General features: G+C 42.7%; 1 protein-coding gene across 3 annotated transcripts in view; it reads right to left on the reverse strand.

Moving 5' to 3' along the window:
• Window positions 1-27,059, reverse strand: part of AGBL4 (AGBL carboxypeptidase 4) — a 1,201,113-nt gene that overhangs the window by 87,684 nt on the left and 1,086,370 nt on the right. For all 3 annotated transcript variants that reach the window (XM_075832130.1, XM_075832129.1, XM_075832131.1), the window contains exon 11: window positions 7,846-8,008. In XM_075832130.1, coding sequence (XP_075688245.1) covers window positions 7,846-8,008 — 163 coding nt within the window. The remainder of the gene's footprint in view (window positions 1-7,845; window positions 8,009-27,059) is intronic.

Below are 27,059 nucleotides of genomic sequence, written 5' to 3' on the forward strand. Positions count from 1 at the left end.
CATTTACATCTCTCCCAAGCTCCCATGTGCACTGTCAATAGTAAGAAAAAAAATATCTAAAAAAAACATCAACAACAACCTGCCATTTCTGTAAATCCGCAGCATTAGCTGAATAAACACGGGCTTTGAATTTGTTGATCTACATTGTATTTGAAGTAAAAGAATATCAGAGCCTAGATACAAACATAAGCTTTTCTTCTTCCCGCCACTGCCTCCGCGCCGGCGTCTTATTTAGCGTACTTAGAGAAGACAAAGGAGAAACTTTGAGGATTCTTAGGAAGGGATTAAACAAATTTGCACAGGTGACAATGAAAATAAGCACTTTTGATGTGTTTTAAGCGTTCAGGCCTTGAAGTACACAGAATATACTTATATTGTCAGTTCATATTTGGCTGAGATATTTATAATCCCTTTAATATAGATGAACCTCCTGCATTGTTTGTACTTTGTTCAGCTTGAGTGCGAGTCGCTGACAATTAGAAGACGTTTTGCTGTATCTTTTACAATGAAATTGCCATTTTATGTCATTTTCCGCTTCTGTTTCTCCATCATCGGTCTGTTTCTAACCTCTGCCGAAACTACAACTCCCAGCATGGCTTTTAGAGCATTCCAAGAGTTAAAGCTTAGTAACACCTGAAGAGGCACAGGTTAAAAACCACTGGATTGGGGCTTATTCACACGGTGCGGCCAAATCAAGACTTCTGCCAAAAAATAAAATTACATAACCGCAATGTGTGAATAGACCCTTAATATGTCGGCTTTGCAACCAATTTTTTTTTTATAGTCTTGAATAATAATCTCCTACTGTTTTGTCTACACAGTTCCTAGGCAGACTAACGTGTCTTCATGGTTAAAAAACTACAAACATTACTCATGTGGGAAGAAATTAAGCAGTTTTCAGGGCATGCTATATTAAAAAAAATAAAAAATAGCAGCTTACCCTCACTGTTTCGCTGCAGGACGCCCTGTGATTGATTTTTGTTTTCAGGGGAATGGGCTTCTAATTAGAATGGAATTGTCAAAAGTGGACATCCCCTTTAAGGACTAAGCATTTCTACACCATACCGGGTGACACCTGTTGATCTCCACAGGAGTAGGATGATTAACTGTTGTCACCTATTGCCAGCAGCCCCTACTGCTAGGCAGCTGCCTTTGCATATTTGTCTGCTCCCCGGCAATCACAGAGCTTGCCGACAATATTCTTTACAATCATTTTATAATAAATAATTACATGTGGATCATAATGGACAGACCATGTGGTTCCACTAAACCGATAAACAATAGAAGCCTACGGTGATTGAAGTTTGTTTCAGTAGAAGCCTATGGCAGGGTTCAGCAACCTTCGGCACTCCAGCTGCTGTGAAACTACAATTCCCAGCATGCCCTGACGGCCTTTGGGTGGAATAATAAAGCCTGTCACTGTCAGGACATGCTGGAAGTTGTAGTTTCACAACAGCTGGAGTGTCGAAGGTTGCTGACCCCTGGCCTATGGGGATCAAAGTCCCTTTCAGTAGAAGTCTATGGGGATCAAAGTCCCTTTCAGTAGAAGTCTATGGGGATCAAAGTCCCTTTCAGTAGAAGTCTATGGGGATCAAAGTTAGCTTCAGTAGAAGTCCATGGGGATCAAAGTTAGTTTCAGTAGAAGTATATGGGGGTCAAAGTCCCTTTCAGTAGAAGTCTATGGGGATCAAAGTTAGTTTCAGTAGAAGTATATGGGGATCAAAGTCCCTTTCAGTAGAAGTCCATGGGGATCAAAGTCCCTTTCAGTAGAACCATGTGGGGTTCCGGATGTTGTAGCCATAATAATGATGACAAAACGCGACCGTATTAGGCTCTGTGCTCACTACAGATTTTTCAGTTGGAAATATCCTCTGTAGATCGGATTTCTGACATGGTTTTGCAGGTTCATCTGATGCTAATCGGCGTGTGGCTACCCAATGCGATTTCCGTGCAGAATCCCTTCTGTTTTTTCCGCAACGTGGATTTCATATCCGCGTCGTTAAAATCTGCGCTATATGAACTACAATCTCAGTTTTAGGCGGTTTCAGGCCGAAATCCCCGTGAAGATCCGTCGTGTTAACGCAGCCTTACAGTCATGTGCCACTAGCTTAAATCATCCTCTTCTAGATAAAAAATTAACCCATAAACTGTCATAAAACATCAATACAAATAAAATCAGACAACTGATGCTTTTTTGCCAGTACCGCATTCCACTTTTACATTTCCATCTCATTCCCAGAATGCCTTGCGGCTGCCTCACCGTGATACCCTGTCATCCAGAGACTGTGCCGAGCCTGTGAGTGAACGCTAGAGACGTGCGACTGAAAATAAAAAAATATCAATATAGCAACAAAGGCAGGAGCTCCACTCACAGCGACTCCATGTGTCATTATCGTCACCGTGCCTTTTAGAACCGTATTAGAGGTTGACAGCATTATCACCGTGAAATAACTTTAAAAGTCTATAATTTGTAACTGTATGCTTTCAGCGACATTAAATTGTTTGAAGCGATCGCTATAAACTTGACAGGATCAGACAGAACATTTGATAACACAATTTCCATGTATGCCAAGCGGGAGAAAAGTAAATGGTTGTCACTGCCACCAACTCTGCGTTTTCTTACTTACAATTAACCCATCTTTCCCCAGTAACTTACTGCCAAGGTTTCCTTCCTTCTGCTAGCAAGTAATATTCTCCTTACTAATACAACAAACCTGCGATAGTCTACAATCCAGCGCACACCCACTCCCCGGCAGACGCTACATTTCTGAAATCCTATATTTTATCCGAGATTCCTCCGTATGGAAATTCTTAATTCCGAATGTTTCATAATTCAGAAAATCGGATAGTTCAGCATCATGTTTATTTTGTAGATCTGGAATTTTTTTTGTATAGCAGCAATCTATGACATAGTACAGTAAAGAAAATTGATAGATGTAGCAGAGCTGAGTTGGTAAAGTAACTATTTGGGCCAAGTATGCACTGATATGGAGTTAGGGGATATAGGATTACATGACTAGAGTTCTAGAAAAGCTGGAATACAACCTCTGTAGCTTGTACTGGCAGATATATTGTCTGTTATTCAACTTACCTAAAAATGTCGGCATTTAATTATTATTAATTTTTTTTTTTTTAAATTCCCGCACAATTAAATTGAATGATTTTTATATTTTCTAAAATACTAGACGCAAGTGATAAGCGTTTAGGGAGACTTTAAAGAATGGCTGTGGTATTCATCAAATTATTTATATATATATATATATATATATATATATATATACACACACACACACACACACACACACACACACACACACACTTCATCATATATAAACATTCCATATTTTTTTGCACTATATAAAATACAATACAGCACATGATTATTTTGATGTATGTTTTATGTGTAAAAATCTTGGCTGCCTGTTGCCACCACTAGGGGGCCGATATGTCTACAGCTGTATACTGCTGCTATTGACCTGAATAACACATATAATAAAATAATGCTGCTGTAACTGTATACTGTATTGATTGTAGGTACTCTTTAATCTGCCCATAGAGATTTGTTTTCTCTGCAAGTTTATGGGCAGCCATTCTTGGGAGAGTTAAAGTAAATGTCGCCATTTCATCATCATGTCAATTTTGGGTCCAAAATTTTGTGATTATTAATTTCTTAATATATCTTTATAGCGTTTAGAGCTCCTTTTTAGTGATACTGAGCTCCAAATTCCCTGATGAGATATACATTTAAATAACGCCTGTAACCACCACTAGGGGGAGCTTAGTAATTTTATGCATTCTAGTTTATTATTGAGTTAAATGTAAAACAGTATGCAGTAAGCTTCTCAGCTCCCCCTAGTGGTGGATGCAGGTAGCATGTTATCTTTTGAATCTATGTCTATGCAGGAGATTTGGAGCTCTGTATCACGTGAATGTATCTCCGACCAATATAAAGATTTATAAAGAAATTAATAAGGTCAGAATTTTTAACCTATCTAGATAAAAAACAAGAATAGTGTTATGGTTAGACATTCAATAGATATATCTGAAGGGGTAAAGACTTCTGTTATCACCTTAGCGCCGTCACCATGATATATCCCCACCATGTGAATATGGCTTACAATGCAGAATGGTAATGTAATGGAGTCCGGATATGAATTCACTTAATTTTCTACTGTCAAATTCTGGAGACATTTACATATATACATTCGTCAAATATTCAAAGTGATATTTCATAAAAGAGACATTTTATTATAGCTGACATTTCTCTGACATTTGCTTTTAAAAAGGAGAAATGAAGGTAATTTGTTTTTCATAAAATCAAATTTATTATTTAACATTATTATTTTTCTTTTAAATTCAAAGCCTTTTTTGTTAACTTCAGTAGACCATAGCTGCCCCCTCTTATAACACTGGGGGTTAGTGTCACATGGGGCATTACAGATATCAGGAAAGAGTAACTAAACTTTAAAAACAAACTTCTGACATGTCATAGTGACATGTCAGAAGTTTTGATCGGTGGGGGTCCAAGCACTGGGACCCCCGCCGATCGCTTCTATTGAGCCATCAAATGCTTGGATTTCCGAGAAAAGCCGATCAGAAGCAAAGCGGCTAATCGCTCACCCGAGCACTTCTGCCACTTTGTTTTAGCGATCTGTGGGGGTCCCAGTGCTTGGACCCCCACCGATCAAAACTTCTGACATGTCACTATGACATGTCAGAAGTTTTTTGAAAGTTTAGTTACCCTTTAATTACATTTGGGGGATACAAATCAAAATTTTCCCCTAAGGATCTTCTGGTTGTTGCTACTTAATGTAGATCATATGCCTCAGATCTCATAATGGAGGTCATGCAATGAGTTGACATGCTCATCATTTTTTCAAGAAACAGCGCCACTCGAGCTTATAGACGGTGTCTGATATTGCAGTTTTGCTCTATTCATTTCTGTGAAACTGAGTTGCAATACCAGACACAGTCCATGCAGAAGAGTGGCGCTGTTTCTGAGCTGGCCATTTTTTTCTAATCTTGTTCAAGCTCTGTATTGGAAAAACAAAGCTCCGACCACTATAAAGATATAGTAAGAAATTAATCAGCAGAAATTTTTTAAGCTATTTTTATTTAAAAAAAACACAAAAATGGTATTCAAGGGTGGACATTCACTTGAAATCTCCTAGGGACATCTATATGTGGAGTTGGCACCTAAATGCCCATGTCAAAGCTATAAGCACCATAAGGCTGGGTGCACACACCCTATTCGGGCGTATTAGCCTCGAATTACGTCCTAAAATACGGCTCCAAAGCGTCAGCACACATCTGCCCATTCATTTAAATGGGCTTTACGATGTTCTGTGCCGACGGTCATTTTTTTTACGCGCCGCTGTCAAAAGACGCCCGCGTCAAAGAAGTGCCTGTCACTTCTTGAGACGTAATTGGAGCCGTTTTCCATTGACTCGATGGAAAAACCGCTCCAATTACATCCGTAATGGACGCAGCGAAAAACGCCTGCACATGCCATTACGTCTGAAATTCCGGAGCTGTTTTCACCTGAAAACAGCTCCGTAATTTCAGCCGCGTCAAAAAAATGACCGTCGGCACAGAACATCGTAACCCCATTCAAATGAATGGGCAGATGTTTGCCGACGCTTTGGAGCCGTATTTTCGGACGTAATTCGAGGCTAAAACGCCCGAATTACGTCCGTAAATAGGGTGTGTGAACCCAGCCTAACAATGAACTATATATTTAGGTAATATAACCAGCGCAATAAAAAAGTACATCATCCCCAGCCGCCATTACAACCACCGCAACTCGCACTCCTATGCCACTGAATAACAGTTATAAAATAAGCAACCATGGTCCGCGTTATATCATTTCATGTCTATGTCCAGCAAATTATGAGAAACCTGCAAGAAACATTCCCATAGGCTGTAAAGAGTCGAACATGGACCACCACCGATCTGATTTTTCATGTCAGAAAGAAATGGAGATTTAATCGGCTGCTATGATTCTCAGCTTGTGTGACTATCTTCGCTGGGACATCAAATGCTGCCTTACCCACGAAGAAGAAGAGAAATGGCTATGACAGGAAGAGATATCGGAGCAAGAAGTGTCTGCTGTGTTGCAAATCAAATTAGCTGGTAAGAATCTGCTTCTCATTGATGGAAGTCTTACAGCACCTTCGCTAACACACCTGCTTTACTTGCTGATCTTTGCTAAGCAGGGTCATTTTTAACCTGCAGAATTTATACTGCTGTAATCCAGGCTTCCAATAATTGTACTGATCTCCAACATGGGTCTAGATCTCCGACTATGGATGGACGCCGTGTATAAAGTCTACTGGATAAAGTCTGATCTGCCTAAGCCTGGTTGATCTCTTAGAGGCTGGAAATGGTACAGAAAAAAAATAACTTTCTTCCAGGATGATGAAATTTGGTCTTGCGCACTCTGTAGAGTCGGAGTATGATGCACTATGTAAAAGTAACTGCAGGTTCCTTGTACCGTGGAGGCTCTTTTCAGGGGACTTTAATAAGCTTTATGTGAGGCCGGGCTTTGTGTTATTGAATTATGGCATTATGGGCATCTACGTTCGGCCTTGGGATTGTGCGACCTGTGCAGTCGCACTTGTCACATCACCTGTGTCACGAAGGGTCTGTGGACCCACTGCGCCGTACCGCCATGGCGGTAAGGCAGCTGGCCAACAGGGAGCAGGTGATAGTCTGTAGTTCTATAGGTACCTGTGGCAGCTCAGAGAGCGGCAGGGCAGGCTCGGCTTGGACTAGGTAGCAAGCGGACGTCAGGCGATGTGAAGCAGGTCAGACGTGGATGCAGCACGACACGACTTTGGCACGGCTCCGTGCTAGACCAGGAAGGTATGGATTGCTAGGAACAGGAACTGGAAACAAGTATAGGTACAGGGACAGGGACTGGAACAGGAAACAACTAGGAGGCCATCACATAGACAAACTTAGGGAACACAACAACGCTCAGGCATAGAACTAGGGGGCTGGACCCCTCTTATAGTCCAGGGTACTCACGGGTCAAAGTTCGTCCATGAGGTCCGGTGCGCGCGCTGCCCCTTTAAGAGCGGGAACAAGCGTGCAGGCGCACCCTACAGGATCCGGCAGAGGTGAGTGGATGCGAGCGCTGGCGTCTCCTGAGGAGGAGGCTGAGGCCAGCGCTTGCCGACTCGTGGCTGCGGCTATCAGGGGGAGGTTGGAGCTGACAGTCCGCAGCCACGGACATTACAACCTGTCATTACTATAGGGGGCACCATTGGGCTTGATGGCCTGGGTGCCCGGAGTTTGCACCCCCAAATCCTATACTTGGTACCCAAACTTACTGAAAGGCAGCTGCTTAGGATGCAGATACATTCCCTAGTGTCGGTGGTGTTATTTGGGCACTGTATGATTGTATGATTTGGGCTCTGCATGCTATACCATAAGTGAGATGGGGGTATTCATAGAAAGTACTGCACAGTGCACCAACAAACCTAAGGCTGAACCTAAGGAGTTTTAGTTGCCTATAGAATATTTTTATGGGAGCCGGAATGTAAAAAGGTTTACATTCATCTATGAGCTTTCTGACGTTTACTATTCATGCAACTTGACTCCACATTATTTTTTTGTAAAGTATCTGGATACATTTTAAAAGAAATACTTGGTAAAACTCAGTAACAGTAAAAAGTATATTACAGAAAAAAAAATGGATAAACCTCCTTTGGTGAAAACCCCCGAATTCTGCTTCCATAGGTATATATTTTGTGGTCATATATGATACCGATGGTTCCTACAGCTTACCTTGTGTTTCTGCTTACTAGGTTTCTAGGTCAAGATATTGTTATAAAAGGATACAGGCTTCCTCAGTATAAGGAATAGTGGAAGTGGTTCCTCTCAACATGTAGCTATAGAAGGAAACTTCCAATGTGTAACAATATGATGAGTTGTCCTGAAGACCTCCAAGAAATCTCCTGCCAGTGCCAGCCTTCATTGTATCTCTGTTGAAGGAGGTGCTGGACTATAAAAGATAAAAACAAAGTAAGTCAGCATTAATGGACCATGAAAGCCTAACCAGACACATGTCCAGCAAGGTCCTGGTTATCCACCATTCATGGGACCAGCCAGATGCCTGATGGCTAATGTAAATTCCAAAAAAAGCATTTTGATGGTCCATGAAGAAGTATTCCTGGATTCAAATCCTGAAGTTAATGAGAACGTCAGACCTGCAGGATTACACCATTGACCTGTGTACCCTCCCCTGGACCATCAGGTGCCAGACTATTGGAATTTCCTAGATCATTTTCATTTGACAGTTTTTCCAGATAATATTTTAGCAAATGTTGCCCAATTTTTGACTTACAACTAGTGACAGGCACTAGAGAAAATGAGCACTACGGATTGATTTTTAAATGGAAAGTTTCCCAAAACACGATCCCGCTAGTTATCATATCAGAGCTAAACAGGAAGCCATTATTGTCAATAAATGGCTCTCTGAAATTCTGGAAGAAGAAGACCCCACTCCTGACGCCTCAGAAATTGGACTCTTCAGGGATACAGGAAAGTGTGTCAAGTAACCCCTCTAGACTTTCACAGAGAGGAGGAGTAAAGTATAATCAATACTTCTCATTAATATTTTGGCAGGCCATTAAAGGGGGAGTCCAACCCTATGACATTTTTCAAAAATGGCGAGGGACTAGGAAATCAGCAGCAGGGGTTAGTAAAGTGGGTATAAGTTCTTTAGTTATTTTACACCATTGTAAATAAATAAAAAAAAAAATTCATGAAGTTGGACAACCCCTTTTAAGTAGATTAAATTTGCACCACTAGTTCAGCTTTAATAGGGGTTTACACACATAACTTATCTAAAAGAGAATCTGTGGTGGTAACTGCTTCAAGATTAAGGAGATGGGAGGACTGCCTAGAGCAAAAAAGTAGATAGCCCTTATCAAGATAACCCATTTCCATATTCCCTACTAGTGCATATAGATGTCATAAAGAGGGGTCTCCCTTCTATAAACCAGAGTGTGACGTTGCTAAATAAGAGCAGCTCTCGCTCTGACGGACCTGGCCCTTCCATATATTATGGGGTCAGCCATTCATTTCCTCAAATGTATGGCCGAATGATACAGTACTTCCTCAACAATAACAGTCGATTGTTGGGTTGGGTGTTTCAGGAGCTGAACTCATGACAATCAGCGGATTAGAGAAGGGTTTGACTTCCCAAGACAACCCCATTAAGGTGTAGATTCACCTTCTATGAGCTACAGATGAGCCTATGCTTGTATATTAGGGAATTGCATACACAGAAATTCATCAGAACTGGGCCCTAAAACATAATATGTACCAAGGCCCCCACATCTGCCCCATGCCATTTATAATACAGAGGCACCAGTGGTGTGACTGCAACCTCTGCACCCATTGTAGCTGTGCCACGGAGTGTGAAAGACCAGATAATGGATCAAAAATCCCTCAGCAGATTGCAAGAAAGAAATGACAGCAGCCTGTGCTCTGCATACAATGAGGCAGGCACCGGATGTCGTAAAACAGTCTGTATCTGCTGTTGTGTAGAGAGAAGCTGTGGGGAATTAGGTTTCTCTGTGGGTCACCAAGGACAAATCTAAACTTTTGAATTGTATAAAATAGGAGTCCCAATTAGTCCACACAGAAAGAGAAGAAGGTAATATAAAACAACGAGAAGTCATCTTATGCGGATATCATAAAGATTGTCTAAAGAGTCACTGATAAAACCAGTGCTCCTTCTCAGGCTGGAGTCTAGGACCACAGACAAGTCCATACATCACCAGAACAATTAACATGAGCAGCAGTATGAAGATTAGAGCATCATTCTTACAAGTCCTCCTTCCCTGTCACTGATCTATGGAGTACGGGGAGAACGTATTCATTTGGATAACACACCTGACCTTGGGACGCAGAGATGAAGAACACAGTAACTTAAAGAAGGGAGAGTAGAAGACTTGTCAGACGTCAGAGTAGGTCCATGAACAGAAGTTGGCAGAGACAGTATAAAGAGGTCTATTAAATCATCACCACCCATACAGTGCACGTACCGGGCCAGACAACCTGAGGTCCTCCATCTGTTATTCACTTATAGTTACAGTCATGTCCAAAAATAAAGACTATCCTCATAGAGAAGTCATAAATGTGATATTTTTCCATCTCAGACACATAAGGACTTAATGGGAATCCCCAATATTGATGAACAGCAACCTCCGAGTCCTGCAGACAAACGTCTCATAGACAGAACTTTTTTTTGTTCAGAACTCAGAAACAAAGAGAACTAAGAAATTGCTGAAAATTTTAACAACTTGAGGATAAATCAGTTACTTTAACCCCTTCCCACCGCAGCCATTTTTCGGATTTTCACTTTGTTTTTTTCCTCCCCCACCTTTCAAAAGTCATAACTTTTTTATTTTTCCATCAATATTGCTGTATGAGGGCTTGGTTTTTTGCGGGACGAGTTGTAGATTTTCACAGCACCATTTTTGTACAATATAATGTAGTGGGAAATTATGAAAAAAACAAACATTTGTGGTGTGGAATAGGAAAAAAACAGCGATTCCTCAATCTTTTGAGTGGTTTTGTTTTTACAACGTTCACCGTGCAGTAAAAACGGCATGTTAACTTTATTCTGCGGGTCAATGCGATTGCAGCGATACCAAATTTCTATAGTTCTTTTAATGTTTTACTACTTTTACAAAGAAAAAAACTGATTGTTAAAAATAAAATTTGAGCCATAACTTTTTTATTTTTCCGTCGATTCAGCGGTATGAAGGCTTATTTTCTGTGGGAGATGAAGTGACCACAATACAGGAATTCTGACGTTTTTAATTTTTTTATTTTTACAGCGTTCTCCGTGCGGACTAAATAATGATATATTGTAATAATTCAGACTTTTACGGATGAGTTGATACTAGTTATGTTAATTTTTAAATTTTTTTACATTGTGCTTGAGGGAAAATGGGAAAAGTTTTTTTTTTTTAACTTTTAATTCATTTTTTATTTAAATTTATTCAAAAAAACAGCTTTATTTAAAAACATTTTTACTTGTCCCCCTAGGGGACTTGAACCAGTGATTGCTGGATCGCTTGCACAATATACTGCAGTAATAATGTATTGCAGTGTATCGTGATACTGACAGTCTCTTATAAAGCCCTGCCAGAGGCAAAAGATGGCGGACCTGGGGGCCTTCAGCAGGCTGCCATGCCAACCATCGGCAACCCCCGATCGCGCCACGGGCATAATGGTGGAATGTTACAGGGGGTCACCCCCCTGTTTTAGTCATTTAAGTAATTTTAGTCATTAATAGCAACTGTGGCATTTAACGGGTTAAACGAGCGGGATCCCGCTTGTTACCCGGAAGTGTCGGCTCTAACACACAGCCAACACACTCGTTCTATGGAGCGGGCTCAGCCTGTGAGCCTGCTCCATACTCCCCCACCCGACGTGTCAGGAAGGGGTTAATCTTTGACTGAAATGATAGGTATACTTTTGCTATCAATTGAATTATTGTTTCCATACATCCAATAGAGCAACTGTGAAAATGGTTAAAAACAAAATAAATATTTTACCGTTTTGTGTTGAAAGTTCCTATGCAAAGCTATGTGTCTCTATGGTAACAGACTACAAATAAACATGGTGTAGTCTGATTTCACAGTCATGTGTTGCTAACCTACCGAATGTAATCTAGCAAAAAGTAGGGGACAGATGGAAGTAAGCATGACTGCAGGAGCAGACTACACACCATGTTTGTTTGTAGTCTGTAACCATAGAGACACAAATTGGCACTAAACCTGTATACACAATACTGTAGGATATTTTTAATCCAGACTATTTGCATAGTTTTTTCATTATGTTTTATTTTAGATGCACCGGGGCAATGAAAAAAAAATGCAATGCTTCCCCTAGGGCCGCCCATAGGCACAGGCCAACTTTCCCTATAGGTAAATCCAGTCCTGAATATTGCAGATTATATTGAAGTCCTGAAGACATGTGCCAGATTATCAGACTTTTTAGTCTACAGGAATGTATATATATATATACATTTGGCCGTACCATATTTGTTTCAGTTTAGTCGTACGGTTTGCATCTTATAAATTACAAGATATCTCTGGCAGCGCAGGACCCTGATGAATACCACCTTGGGGAAGTTAAAATGGAGCAGACGCTGAGTAAATGACATATAAGTGGTAAATTCCAATTTCACGTTCTGTTCGCCTAGCGCTGGCAGTTAATTTTAAAACAACACCCTGAGGTCAGGCAGGATTGGACTCTCTGCCACCATATGACAAGGCTGTCCTATTTATTTCAGTTTTTCTTCAGGGCTATGTTCCTAGTAGAGAAACTGGGAAAAACACACATCTTTTACAGTCTGTTAGTCTCTGTCACCAAAACATGCCTTGAAAAATCTGAGTGTTATATCAGCATGGCCAAGAAGAGCCCCGTGCCCACAGGATAGAACGAGTCGCTGGATCTTTAGACTACAAAATATCAGAATTGGCCCCTGGGCACACTTTTTGTTAACAGATTGAACTGTATTTATATTTCAATTGTCCCAGAAAATATAGCAAATTGGTCTGTACGCTTCACTAGTCCAGCTACGGACCTGCTAGTCAGCGCAGCACAATGTAGCATGTGTAGAATTTCACGGTTCTAGTGAATAATAATAGCAAAGGAGGAGAATAATAATAATAATAGGAACATGAATCATGCATAATAAAGTGGTACCACTAACTCGCACAGAAAGAGCTGCCAATTGATGGGTTGATGCATGATCATGCAATGTGGACAATAAAGTGCAATAAAGTGCAATAAAGTGCATTGCCCCTTAGGGGGAAAAAAAAACATACAAAAAAATAAATAAAAAATCGCTAGTAAAAATATTTACTTGACTCATTCTATCCAGTTTCTTAGTTATATCTGTATCCATGAAAATGAAGTTTCATACCCAGGCAGATTGGTCTCCAGCTTCCATATTACTGGTTATCTAGGCAGATATTGCATTCAGGAGACTAGAAAAACTGGGTGAAAACTAATGTGGTAACAGTAATTGCACCCATATTGGTTGTCACCCAGCTGTACCAGAAACAGATATGACCATTGCACATCTAACAACTTTTCTGAAGAGGACAACGCATTTTTAACATCCTAAAATTTGATCCCAAAATGTGATTGAATTTCCGAGATGGCTGAAAAATGATAGACGTATGACTGTCCAGCCCTATAGACCATGTCCATGATATAATGAGTGTATGCGGAAAATATCTGCTCTATTAGTAGATCTGCCACTTGGACCAAGTTGCAATTGTCTTGAGTCCCGCAGTGTAATGTATGACGGGCATCCTGAAAGCTACTGCCCCTTCCCTTGCGTGTTCCCTGTTTGTTCTCCCGTGCACTTAGACAGCGTAGGGACCGCCGCCCAGTTGTACCCCGTCGCCTAGGGCGGGTCGTTGCAAGTAGGCAGGGACAGGGCGGTGGGTAGATTAGGGCTCACTTTCCCTTCACCTCCTTCCTGCCATTACATAATTACAAGCCCCTACCTAGTCTACCATTTCTCATACGCTGACGCTATCATGGACCCCCTTGAGACCCTGACCCAGCAGATGCAGGGCCTCTCCCTACAGGTCCAGGCCCTGGCCCAGAGGGTCAACCAGGGTGACGCTGCCTTAGTAGTACCCCTCACCTCACCTCTAGAACCCGACCTCAAGTTACCTGACCGGTTCTCAGGGGACCGTAAGACGTTTCTCTCCTTCCGGGAGAGTTGCAGACTGTATTTCCGCCTAAAACCCCACTCCTCAGGTTCCGAGAACCAGCGGGTGGGTATCATCATATCCCGACTCCAGGAAGGGCCCCAAGAGTGGGCCTTCTCCTTGGCTCCTGACGCCCCTGAACTTTCCTCTGTTGATCGTTTTTTCTCTGCCCTCGGACTCATTTACGACGAGACTGACAGGACTGCTTTAGCCGAGAGTCAGCTGGTGACCTTACGTCAGGGTAGGAGACCGGTTGAGGAATACTGTTCTGATTTTAGAAAGTGGTGCGTAGCTTCTCGGTGGAACGATCCGGCCCTAAGGTGCCAGTTTAGGTTAGGATTATCTGACGCCCTGAAGGATCTGCTGGTTAGCTACCCCTCTTCTGACTCCCTTGACCAGGTTATGGCCCTAGCAGTACGACTTGACCGACGTCTCAGGGAACGTCAGCTTGAACGCTTCAATGTGCTCCCCTCTGACTTTTCTGCGATCCCCCCCGAGGTCCCGTCTCCTCGCCCCTCCACGGAGGACTCGGAGGTACCTATGCAACTCGGGGCCTCCATGTCCCCTCGACAACGTAGGGAGTTTCGCAGAATGAATGGTCTCTGCTTCTACTGTGGGGACGACAAGCATCTACTGAACACCTGTCCCAGGCGCAAGAATAAGAAGCCGGAAAACTTCCGCGCCTAAGTGATCATCGGGGAGGTCACTTGGGCGCAAAGGTATTTCCCGTTAATGTGAAACGCAATAAAATTTTGCTTCCCTTTCAGGTCTCGTTTGCTGGCCGGTCTGCCACGGGCAGCGCTTTCGTGGATTCTGGCTCATCTGCTAATATCATGTCTGTGGAATTTGCTATGTCTCTAAAGATGCCTTTTATTGATTTACCTTATCCTATCCCTGTAGTAGGTATCGACTCAACTCCCCTTGCTAATGGTTATTTTACTCAGCATACTCCTGTTTTTGAACTCCTGGTTGGCTCCATGCATTTGGAGCAGTGCTCTGTACTGGTGATGCAGGGATTATCGTCTGATCTGGTATTAGGTCTTCCCTGGTTGCAGTTGCATAATCCCACGTTTGATTGGAATACTGGGGATCTCACCAAATGGGGTAGTGAATGTCTTATGTCATGTCTTTCTGTTAACTCTATTTCTCCCCGGGAGGAGGTAAACACGCTTCCTGAGTTTGTTCAGGACTTCGCCGATGTGTTTTCTAAGGAGGCCTCCGAGGTGTTGCTCCCCCATAGAGATTACGATTGCGCCATCGATTTGGTGCCTGGTGCCAAGCTTCCTAAGGGTAGGATATTTAATCTTTCATGTCCTGAACGTGAAGCTATGAGGGTGTATATCCAAGAATGCCTGGCCAAGGGTTTCATTCGCCCCTCGACTTCTCCTGTAGGTGCTGGCTTCTTCTTCGTGGGGAAGAAGGATGGTGGTCTTAGGCCGTGCATTGATTATCGTAACCTGAATAAGGTCACCGTAAGGAACCAGTACCCACTTCCTTTGATTCCGGATCTTTATAATCAGGTTCAGGGAGCCCAATGGTTTTCTAAGTTCGATCTACGGGGGGCATATAACCTTATCCGCATCAAAGAGGGGGATGAGTGGAAAACTGCGTTCAACACACCCGAGGGTCATTTCGAATACCTGGTCATGCCCTTTGGGTTGTGTAATGCCCCTGCTGTCTTCCAGAATTTTATGAATGAAATCCTGAGAGATTACCTGGGTAATTTTCTTGTTGTGTACCTTGATTACATACTGGTGTTTTCCAAGGACTGGTCCTCCCACGTGGAGCATGTCAGGAAGGTGCTCCAGGTCCTTCGGGAGAATAATCTGTTTGCTAAGACTGAAAAATGTGTCTTTGGGGTACAGGAGATACCATTTTTAGGGCAAATCCTCACTCCTCATGAATTCCGCATGGACCCTGCCAAGGTTCAGGCTGTGGCGGAATGGGTCCAACCTGCCTCCCTTAAGGCGTTACAGTGTTTTTTAGGGTTCGCCATCTATTACAGGAGATTTATTGCCAACTTCTCGGTCGTCGCTAAGCCTCTTACGGACCTTACTCGCAAGGGTGCTGATGTCCTCCATTGGCCCCTTGAGGCCGTCCAGGCCTTTGAGACCCTCAAGAAGTGCTTTATCTCGGCCCCCATGCTGATTCAGCCCAACCAAGAGGAGCCATTTATTGTGGAGGTTGACGCATCCGAGGTGGGAGTGGGGGCCGTCTTGTCCCAGGGTACCAGCTCCCTCACCCATCTCCGCCCCTGTGCTTACTTCTCTAGGAAGTTTTCGCCCACGGAGAGTAACTATGATATTGGCAACCGCGAACTTCTAGCCATTAAGTGGGCTTTTGAAGAGTGGCGGCACTTCCTGGAGGGGGCCAGACACCAGGTAACGGTCCTTACGGATCACAAGAATCTGGTTTTCCTAGAATCGGCCCGGAGGCTTAATCCTAGACAAGCTCGGTGGGCACTATTCTTTACCAGATTTTATTTCTTGGTTACCTATAGGGCTGGGTCCAAGAATATTAAGGCTGATGCTCTGTCACGTAGTTTCATGGCCAATCCTCCTTCCGAGAAGGATCCTGCTTGTATTTTACCCCCTGGTATAATCGTTTCTGCCACGGATTCTGATTTAGCTTCTGATATCGCGGCTGATCAGGGTGCAGCTCCCGGGAACGTCCCTGGGGACAAACTGTTTGTTCCCCTGCAATACCGGCTAAGGGTACTCAGGGAAAACCATGACTCCGCTCTATCTGGTCATCCTGGCATCTTGGGCACCAAACACCTCATTACCAGAAACTATTGGTGGCCTGGGTTGCCTAAAGACGTTAGGGCTTACGTCGCCGCTTGTGAGGTTTGCGCTAGGTCCAAAACCCCTAGGTCCCGACCTGCGGGCCTACTACGTTCCTTGCCCATTCCCCAGAGACCTTGGACCCATATCTCCATGGATTTTATCACCGATTTGCCTCCATCTCAGGGCAAGTCGGTGGTGTGGGTGGTAGTAGACCGCTTCAGCAAGATGTGCCACTTTGTGCCCCTTAAGAAGCTACCTAACGCCAAGACGTTAGCTTCTTTGTTTGTGAAACACATCCTGCGTCTCCATGGGGCCCCAGTCAATATAGTTTCTGACAGAGGGGTACAATTTGTTTCCTTATTTTGGAGAGCTTTTTGTAAAAAGTTGGAGATTGATCTGTCCTTCTCCTCCGCCTTCCATCCCGAAACTAATGGCCAAACGGATAGGACTAACCAATCCCTGGAACAATATTTAAGGTGTTTCATCTCTGACTGTCAATTCGATTGGGTCTCATTCCTTCCCCTTGCTGAATTTTCCCTGAATAACCGGGTCAGTAACTCGTCAGGGGTCTGCCCATTTTTCTGTAATTTCGGGTTTAACCCAAGGTTCTCCTTCGTTTCCCCTGGTTGTTCCAATAATCCTGAGGTAGAGGATGTTCATTGGGAACTGTGCACGGTCTGGGCCCAGGTTCAGAAGAACCTAGAGGCGTCCCAGAGCGCACAAAAGATTCAGGCGGATAGTAGACGTTCTGCTAACCCCCGGTTTGTCGTCGGGGATTTGGTCTGGTTGTCGTCCAGGAACTTGCGCCTTAAGGTCCCGTCCAGGAAGTTTGCTCCCCGATTTATTGGACCTTATAAGATCATTGAAGTCCTCAACCCTGTATCCTTCCGTCTGGAGCTGCCCCCATCCTTTCGCATACATGACGTCTTCCATGCCTCCCTCCTTAAACGCTGCTCCCCGTCCTGGTCCCCCTCGAGGAAACCTCCTGTTCCCGTTCTCACCCCTGAGGGGGTGGAATTCGAGGTGGCCAAGATTATGGACAGTAGGATGGTCCAGGGCTCCCTCCAGTACCTGGTCCATTGGAGAGGATACGGGCCGGAGGAGAGGACTTGGGTACCTGCCCGTGATGTTCACGCTGGGGTATTGATCAGGAGGTTCCACATTCTCTTCCCTACTAAACCGGGTCCTCTTAGTAAGGGTCCGGTGGCCCCTCATAAAAGGGGGAGTACTGTTAGGGATCTGCCAGGTACTACGTCTAGGTATACTCCTGGGATTAATCAATCCACACCTGAGGCCAGACCTGTTCGACTGACACCATCTCCCACCAACCAGGGTGGCAGGCTCAGGAGTGGGAGAGCCTATCGCGGCCTGGTCAGTCGGAGTTAGCTCCGCCCCCTGTCCTTTATTACCTGCCGTGTTCTCTTCCTCAGTGCTTGTAATTCTTCTGGATTCCTGGCCTCACTGCTGCTTGCTCCAGCCTGCTTCTGCCGTGCTTCTGCCTTGCTGCAGTTCCGCTTAACCTGCTTTGCTTTGCCCCTGGCTTGCTTCCTTCTCCGTGCTCACTTTGGTATACTCCACTTCATCCTGGTCCTGACTACTCATTCACCACTCCGTTTCCTCGCGGCGTTCCGTGGCTACTGCCCCTTCCCTTGCGTGTTCCCTGTTTGTTCTCCCGTGCACTTAGACAGCGTAGGGACCGCCGCCCAGTTGTACCCCGTCGCCTAGGGCGGGTCGTTGCAAGTAGGCAGGGACAGGGCGGTGGGTAGATTAGGGCTCACTTTCCCTTCACCTCCTTCCTGCCATTACAATAGTGCCCAAAAGTATAAAGTACATAAAATGACAATACAAACTGTATACAAAACCTGGATACTGCCATACAGTGCCCATATACATAGTGCATACAGAGACTGGATAGAGCCATGGAGTGCCCATATAAATACTGCCATACAATGCCTGGACAGTGCCATACAACGCCTAGCTGTATAGTGTCATAGAGTGCACACAATTACAGTGGCCAGGTAAATAGATAGAGCCGCATAGGGCCTGTAAATTGCCACACAACACCTACATAACTAGTGCTATACAGTCCCCATTTGAGTAGTACATATAATACGAACGTATAGGGTCACACAGTGTCCAGATAAACTGTGCCATACAAGATCTAGATGAATGGTGCCAACAACTATTGTGCAAAAATGCAGCATAATAACAATTTATTGCCACACCCTGTGTTAGATAAAGAATAATGCCACACAGCACCCAAATAAATGGCGCACTTACCCTTCTGCAATCCCCAGAATCAGAGTGCAGATTTTGCTCTGGATTTCATCCCTTCTACATTAAAAAGGGTGAAATCTGCAGTGATCGTCCAGAATAGAATGAGAACGCTGCGGCCAAAGAATGAATCTCGGACTCCACATGAAAACACTTTATTCTATACATTAAAAAATAAATGTACATACCGTATATAATAATAAGTAGGTTTCTCAATTGCAGTCCATGGTGTAGAATTACTACCCGGACCACGACATGGATATGGCTGCAAGTCATAAAATGCGCCAAATTTAAGCGCGCACCTTTTTTTTAATGTAAAATATAATTTTGTATATGTATTCCAGGCATAAAGTGATGTCACTTAGAGAAATATGTCTAAGGCCCCATGCCCACGACCGTATTTTCATCCATCCGTAAATACTACCTGTAAATACGGATCCGTACTCATCCGCAACTTATCCGCATATACGGAACGGTATCTGCAAATACGGTCCATAGTGCATCCGTATATACGGATCCACAAAAAGAAGAAAACCACAAATGATGCGCAACATCTGCAAAGCTGGCGCCGCCTAGCAACGGGTGCACATGTGTAGTCGTCTGTAATTACGGAAGCTACCATAGACTTCTATGAGGAGTTGGTGTTGTAATTACGGACAAGAATAGGACATGTTCTATATTTTTCGGATCATTTATACGAAATGGACACCCACCCATAAAAATACAGAAAGGAGTCTATTGCCCATAGAAACAAATGGGTCCATAATTACGGATGAAATATACGGTCGTGTGCATGGGGCCTTACAGGTCTAGTTATTAGCACCAAATAATCATGTCATATGGCGTTTTGCACAATTTGCGCCATTTTTGTTCTCTCCTAAATGCATGTATTCTAGGACATTATTCATAAATCGCTCCCATTTTTTCAGGGTGAATTGGGTATTACTGTCCGATTTTTTTTTTACGCAGCCATTTCACGAGATATACGGCCGCACTGTGTTTTGCTGAAGTCCAGGTTGCAGAGCTGTTTAGAGTGTAAATCAAGCATCGCTAACCAGGTTATGTCCAGCCGTGAACCATTCACTTATCCACTCACTGGAGGGAGAAAACGTCAAAGTTAACAAACCGCTACAACTTTGTTAACCGCAGCACAGGATGGGTAATATAATGCGCTCAGTTTTTCTGTCAGCAGCTGACAATTCATCCTTTTAAAGAGGCACGGACTCCGGAGGATCTTTGAAGCAGACGAGATTGAAGCCGAAGTGAGAATCATTCAGTCTGTGCTTAGTATATTGTGACATCGTCCTGTGATTAGAATACAGATCTATACTGAGTCAAGTGCAAAGGAGCTTCTCGACTTCACACAGGGGTTGTGGTGCGTTTTCTGTCATTGACGTTTATGGTTGGAAAAAAAACGAAATAAATGCCACGCCAAAAAAATGCACGTAAAATGCCACAAGCAAAAATGCATTTTCTTACTTATTTAAATCAACATATTAAATTTTTTGCACACAAAATTGTCTGAAAAATGTATTCAAATTTTTTTAGCCTAAAAAAATCCCTGATTCAACCTTGCCTTTCAAACAGTATATTAATTGCAGATTTTCATTAAGCATCCATACCTGGTTGTGCGTCCAAAATCCGCTTTACACACACAAAAACCGTAAAGCTCTGTGAGCATGAGCCCTAAGGCTAGACCGTCGAAAGCTCGCTGAGTACATCGCAGTAATGTAAGTGAAAGTGGCCGCGTTGAGACCTGCAAGTTGCCACGACCGTCGCAAGAAATCCAAACTTTATGGATTTCTTGTCATTGTCTGTGGCAACTTGAGGGTCGCAACGCGGCCACTTACACTTACATTACTTCATCGTACGTAGTGATATTTGGACGCGCGGCCTGTGTCGGGGCCGAAGTCTATGCGTAGCCCTACCCTAAGGGCTTATGTACACGGCAGAGTCTAGTTCACAGAGCTGTATGGCCTTGGTGTGAGTAAAGCAACGCATCTAGGGGAGCATACCTATATATCATATAGCATCAGAAGGCACATGCCACAATTTATTTTCTGTCGAATTCGTAGATAATCAAGAAAAAAATGAAGCCGTTTAAAATCATTGGGAAATAAAAAATGGCACAAAAACATTAAAAGGGTTTTCCCACTAAATACATTTCACCTACCCACAGGATCAGTGATAAATGTATGATCGCTGGGGTCTCCACCACTGTGATCGCCACCGATCACTAGACAGCTGGCCGGAGTTCTTAGACTTTGAGTAGAGTGGCATGTTTGATTGCCTCTCCATTCAAACTCCTCCTCAGAACGATTATGCGGTAGGTAGAGGGACCCGGGAACGTACCCTAACAATCCAGTATGCCCTAAAAACCATGTGGTTATCTAGTGCATAGTGTGATTTTCTAAAATCTCAATTTCTTCTATATAATATCTGGTCAGTGGGGCAAAATAATACAAACCGTGTGAACCGAGGCATGGTCTTCACATGGACACGTCTTCCGCAGTTCTTATTATAAAGTGGCATAATATTACATTATATTTGCACCCTACAGCTGGAATAAATATAGATGATGAACTGCACTGAGAAACCCAATAAAGTGACCTTTGAATATATGAAAACATTCATAGAATAATCTAATACATTAGAAATGAAACCTACTGCCGAAGGGCAACTTGTGCACAAGACGTGTATCAATATATATATATATATATATATATATATATATATATATATATATATATATATATATATATATATATATATATATATATATATAGTGGATAATGTAACCGCTACTGTAAATTGTTAACATATTAGGATTCACTAAGGAGTTCTGAGGTGACTTCTAATATACTTAATACTTTATAGTAATTTATAGGAAGGTGTATACAATTTCTTATATATACACACCACAGCTACTGCAGAACCTCTTTTGAAGCATAAGGAGGAGTTTCCTATCAGTGACTGATTGAATAATGTGAACGACCTTCCTCTTGAAAAGGAGACTTTACAGCAGCTGAGGTTTGCACTATAGTGCCCCCCGAACATTGATAGCCAGTCCCCCTAAACAGTAGCAGTCAATGCACCCAAACAGTCAGTCAGCCATAGCGCCTCCTATATTGTGCTATTCATAAATGTCTTATATATTACCAATAACCATTCCCACATAATGTGTCAGGTGGTGCCCCCAAAAAGTACCAAACAGTGCTCCATATATAGTCCCTTCCATAAATGCCACCATACAGTGTCAGCCAGTGTCTAGAAATAGTTCTCAAACAGCCCCCTATACAATGTGCCCCAAAACTACAGCAGCCACTGTCTACTTATCTCCTTCCTACAGTGACAGGCAATACAGGACATGTACATATTCACATTACATACAAGGTCTAACAGGTTATTTGTGAATCACCCTATAAGAAATAGATCCTAGTGGTAAATGATTGGCAAATGTGGTTGTCTTCTGCTCAACCATTAGGGCCCATTGTTGTGTCAGATCCTGGCCCCACTGGAGAATCCTCTGGTACACTGGTGGGCTAGTCTGACCTTTCCTTACTGTGAAAAAGTTTTGATTCCAGCAGTTAACATGTTAAGTGCCACAATCAACCCCCCATTGTATACCGCTTGTAGCCATGAGCATGGGCCCCGTTAACACGACTGCTAGGGCAGGGATCACTATGTAGATAATTGTCCCCAGGCAAAGGTCCCCAGGGCTGTATCTTGTAAATGCCCTTTGCCCTTACAGAAGCCTGTCCATATTTCTCTGAATAGGCACAATACATGAGTATGCCAGTATATTGTAATTAAAATATAAATGTAAAATGAAAGTCCCTTTATGAGCCCAAAAAAATAAAGTATTGTAAAAAAAAATATTTTGGCCGTGCTTCCATATAAAGTATGGGAGCATGGTCCGTAAAAAGTAAAAGATAGGACATGTCCTGTCTTTTGTGGAGGCTTTCTATGGCCTGGACACCTACCTGCAAATATACGGGAAGGTGTCCGTGGTCAATAGAAATGAATGGGTCCGTAATTGTGGACCGTAATTATGGTCCGCAATTACGGACAAAATCTACAGTCGTGTGCATAGGGCCTAAGGTGGTATCAATTGTGTGGCCAGGATTTCTGGACCATCAAATGTTATATTACAAGAATACTACTGTATATAGTGGTCTCCTCTATGTATTATGATTTTAACCGGTTCCCGACCGACGGCTGTGTATATACGTCCGGCGGTTGGGGTCCTTAAAACCCGCACCATAGTGTATTTACGGCGTGGTTTTAAGTGGCTGCCCTAGTGATCGGGCAGCTGGATGTCGGGTCCCCGGCAGAGGAGAACATAGAATCTTCTCCTCAATGAGCGCTGTGTAAATGAATAGAGGCAACGGCACTGCCTCTACAGGTCCCGGTGATCATGTGACTGGTCACATGATCGCCAGGTGCCTTTAGTGACAGGCTGGTGCTGGGTCTAACTAGACCAGCACAGTCCTATTCGTGACAATAGTCACTATAAGAGGGCAGATTTCCCCTGTGCAGCCTCAGTTACAGTGGAAAGATAAAGTGTAAAAGAATAAAAAATAAAGTCCCCCAAAAGTCTTTTCTGACCTTTAAAGACACAGACCATAATAATAAGAAATAAAAGTAAAACAAAGTGCAAAAAAACCCTCAAAATAAACGTTACCCCCACCAAACATTCTCGTAACGCCAGCCCTGACCCATTTACCCTAAAATAGACATGTCATATATCAAAATTTACAGTAGACAATGACGATCACAAATAAAAGGCCTATTTTGGGGTAAAATTATATTATAACCATAAAAAATTAGCTGATAAGTAAAAAAGTATACTTTACTATTATTTTCAAACTATATAGCTGTTTAGTCTTAGAACTGTTTAACTAACGTGTGCTAAAAATGGCTAAACGGTGTCTGGCCTGGAAGGGTTCAAAATAGTCCGGTCCTGAACCGGTTAAATCAATTCAGTTGTGAAAACGCCTCCACCGGTTGAACCCTTTGGGCACCAGTCGTGTTTATGTAAGGCAGAACCTGATTTCCTGAACCTGTTCCTTAGCCAAGATTCAATTCCTAAGCCGCAGAACTAAATCCCTTTGAGCTGTGACTCATTTAGGGGAGATTCAGATAAATGAAACCATCTCCAAAGTGAATCCTATTTCACAGCAAACAAGTTATTAAGTCGATCTGCCCGGTTTGCATGTGAAAGCCCTGTGCATTATTAATATAATCGGGATTTCTTTTTAGTTTGGTGTGATAAATGCCTCCAAAATTGTATCTGCACTTGAAACCTTTTCAGTCCGCAGTGCTTGGTAAATCAATCAGTGCTGACAGATGCTTTAAGGAGAGTAATCTTTTCAATGAGTCTGTCAGTGGTTAATAGAACATTGTTTCTCAGCTTGGCTAAGGCTGGGAGACAGTCAATTATGGGCAACGCTGTGGATGCCTGGCAGGCCCAGAAGCAACCTGCACTCGCTAATGGAAATTGCTTAGCTTCATAATCTTTTCTTATTTCTATATAGTGCATGATTAAGGCTTGATGTGCAAATGTTTGCACACAGTTTGCAAATTCATCGTCTTTTTTTTTACCTCTAAAATATTTTTTCCGATGGGTTTCCTTATCTGATTTTGCAAAGGGTCGTTCGTAATTAGAAAAAACAATCTGTACATTTTAATTTGGTCTTTCTTTACTCACAATTACATCCGAAAATTAAATTGCAAACATGTGTCGCAGTTATAAACGTATTATATCATTATTTCCTCCGAAATACCAATAGATCTGTAAGGACCCTTTGGTAAGACATATGTGACCCACCCTTCTCCTGTTTTAGGAGGGGAAATGTAATGCTGCCATTAAACTGACCAGATAATAGTACCACAGGGTACCTAAGTAATATCACCATTTAGTTACATTGTAGCCGTGGCATATAGTGCCCAAATAATGCCACTAAACAATGACTAAATAATACACCAGTATACAGTGCCTCAATAATACTACAACATATTGCTCAAATATTATTATTACAATTATTACTACTTCTACACTATGATTAAATGATAGCACTATACAGTACCTAAATACCACTAAACAGTCTCCGATTAATACTACTATACAATGCTCAGATAATATCACTATACAGTGAATAAATAATAGCAATATACAATGCCTCAATAATACTATAACACATTGCCCAAATAAAACCAGTATATAGTACCTAAATAATAGCTATAAACAGTCTCCAATTACTACTACTAAACATTGCTCAAATAATAGCACTAAACAGTACCTAAATAATACTACTATACAATGCCTCAATAATACCATAGCACATTGCTCAAATAATACCATTATACATTCTCCAATTATTATTACTGCTACACTATGCTCAAATAATAGCACTATACTGCACCTAAAGAATATCTCAAGGCAGTGCCTATAAAATAACATTATACATTGCCAACATAGTGTAACGGCCGCAGTCGCGGACCGCCGCCTCCCCTTGCCTGCTGACGGCCGCGACAGCAGACCCCTCTCATCTTGACGATGTCTCCCTCGCGGAAACGCCAGCACATGTGGCCGTCCTGCCCTGCAGTGACCACTAGGTTGCGTGCGCGAGCTCATTCCCAGCCTTAAAGGGCCAGCGCATGCACATGTAAAGAATTAACTATTAATCCCCAGATCACCCTGGACTATAAAAAGGGCCCTGCCCTTTCACTCCATGCCTGAGCGTTGTTTGTATTCCTCTGTTAGTCTTGCAAATGGTCCCTTAGTCGTATACTGTTCCCAGTGTTCCCTGGCCCTGCTACCTGTATCCCGTGCTGTATTTGTTCCTGTGCCCTCTCTAGTGTTGGAGTCGTGTTGTGCCATCCGCTACGCCTGCTGTCTTACACCATGTCTGGTGTCATCTGCCACGCCTGGTACTTCCTGCCACATTTTGCATCACCTGTCATCAAAGTACAATCTGAGCCTAGCCGCTACTACTGTCTGGACTATTACAGGTACCCTTGTGCTTGGGATTTGTATAGACTTGGAACACTATTTGGCCAGCTGCTACTCCGCTACGGCGGTGCGGCCTAGTGGGTCCACATACCCACCGATTGTGACACATAGTAACAACATAAAGTGTTCAAATGTGAATCTGGAAAGAGGTTGTGTTCTAAATAAAGTGAATCTTAAGCATTTTAGGATTATAAATACATAGTAACATTCCTTTAACCCAAGATCCATTGGTCTGCAAATTGTAATTGTCCTATTCTTCCTCCAAGCTCTGATAATCCAGAACCTCACAAGAATGCTAGGAGAGAAGGCCACTAAGAAAACCTCTATCTTTAAACTAAATAAATATATATATATATGTTCAGACTGCCCCGTTCCCCTCCAGAGTATCAAAGGATCCTCTGGTCGTCCCATGCTCAGACACCATAATGAGCTCCTAATACAATTGGGGCCCCAAAGGTTTAGCAGATGACAACCATATTTGCAGCAAATCACTTACCACTTGGATTTATTTCTTATGGGATGATTCCAAAATAATTTATTAAATCTTATTGATGATATGCCCTGTGTATACAGTGATAATAGCAATGAATGCCATGAAATTAAAAGGGGACGTGGACATGTTCTGTATAGATGGAGGGTGTGTACAATGAACCCCAGTCTGACACTGTGTATATATGTATATATTACACACATAATTCCACTACACCTCTGTTAAGTAGTGGCCGAGGTGAGGCCGATGGGAGGCCATCAAAAACTGCAAAAGTATGTAGTTTCGACACAAATGAGTGCAGCTTTGTCACGCGATTATTTAGTTGCAACATTTTTGCCGATGTTTACCATGTTTTACAAAAACACACATACCAAAACTGCATAGCTTTACCATAGAGTCGCATGCTGTTGTTGCTTTCGGCCCGGTTGGCCTCTCCCTCAAGGTTCCCTATGCATAATAGTAATTTACAGTTACTAGTCCTACGGCAGCTGGGACTTTATTTCTTTAAGAAATCAGCAAAAATACTTATTTTACTTGGAGTTGAAGACCAGGTGAATTTTCCTTGCAATAGTCAATAAAAATAATAGTGTTTATAACATGGAGAAAATAAAATGGAAATTGGCAGAGGTCCCGCAGTCGGACCAATATTGCTCCTGTACATAGGAAGGAAATGTAATCAGCAAAATGGGTGCGTTAAAAGAGGCCCCATAATTACAGGATTATTGCTTTTCCACTGG

Source organism: Rhinoderma darwinii, chromosome 7 (genome assembly GCF_050947455.1).
Source record: "Rhinoderma darwinii isolate aRhiDar2 chromosome 7, aRhiDar2.hap1, whole genome shotgun sequence".
In the NCBI taxonomy this organism is placed as follows: domain Eukaryota; kingdom Metazoa; phylum Chordata; class Amphibia; order Anura; family Rhinodermatidae; genus Rhinoderma; species Rhinoderma darwinii.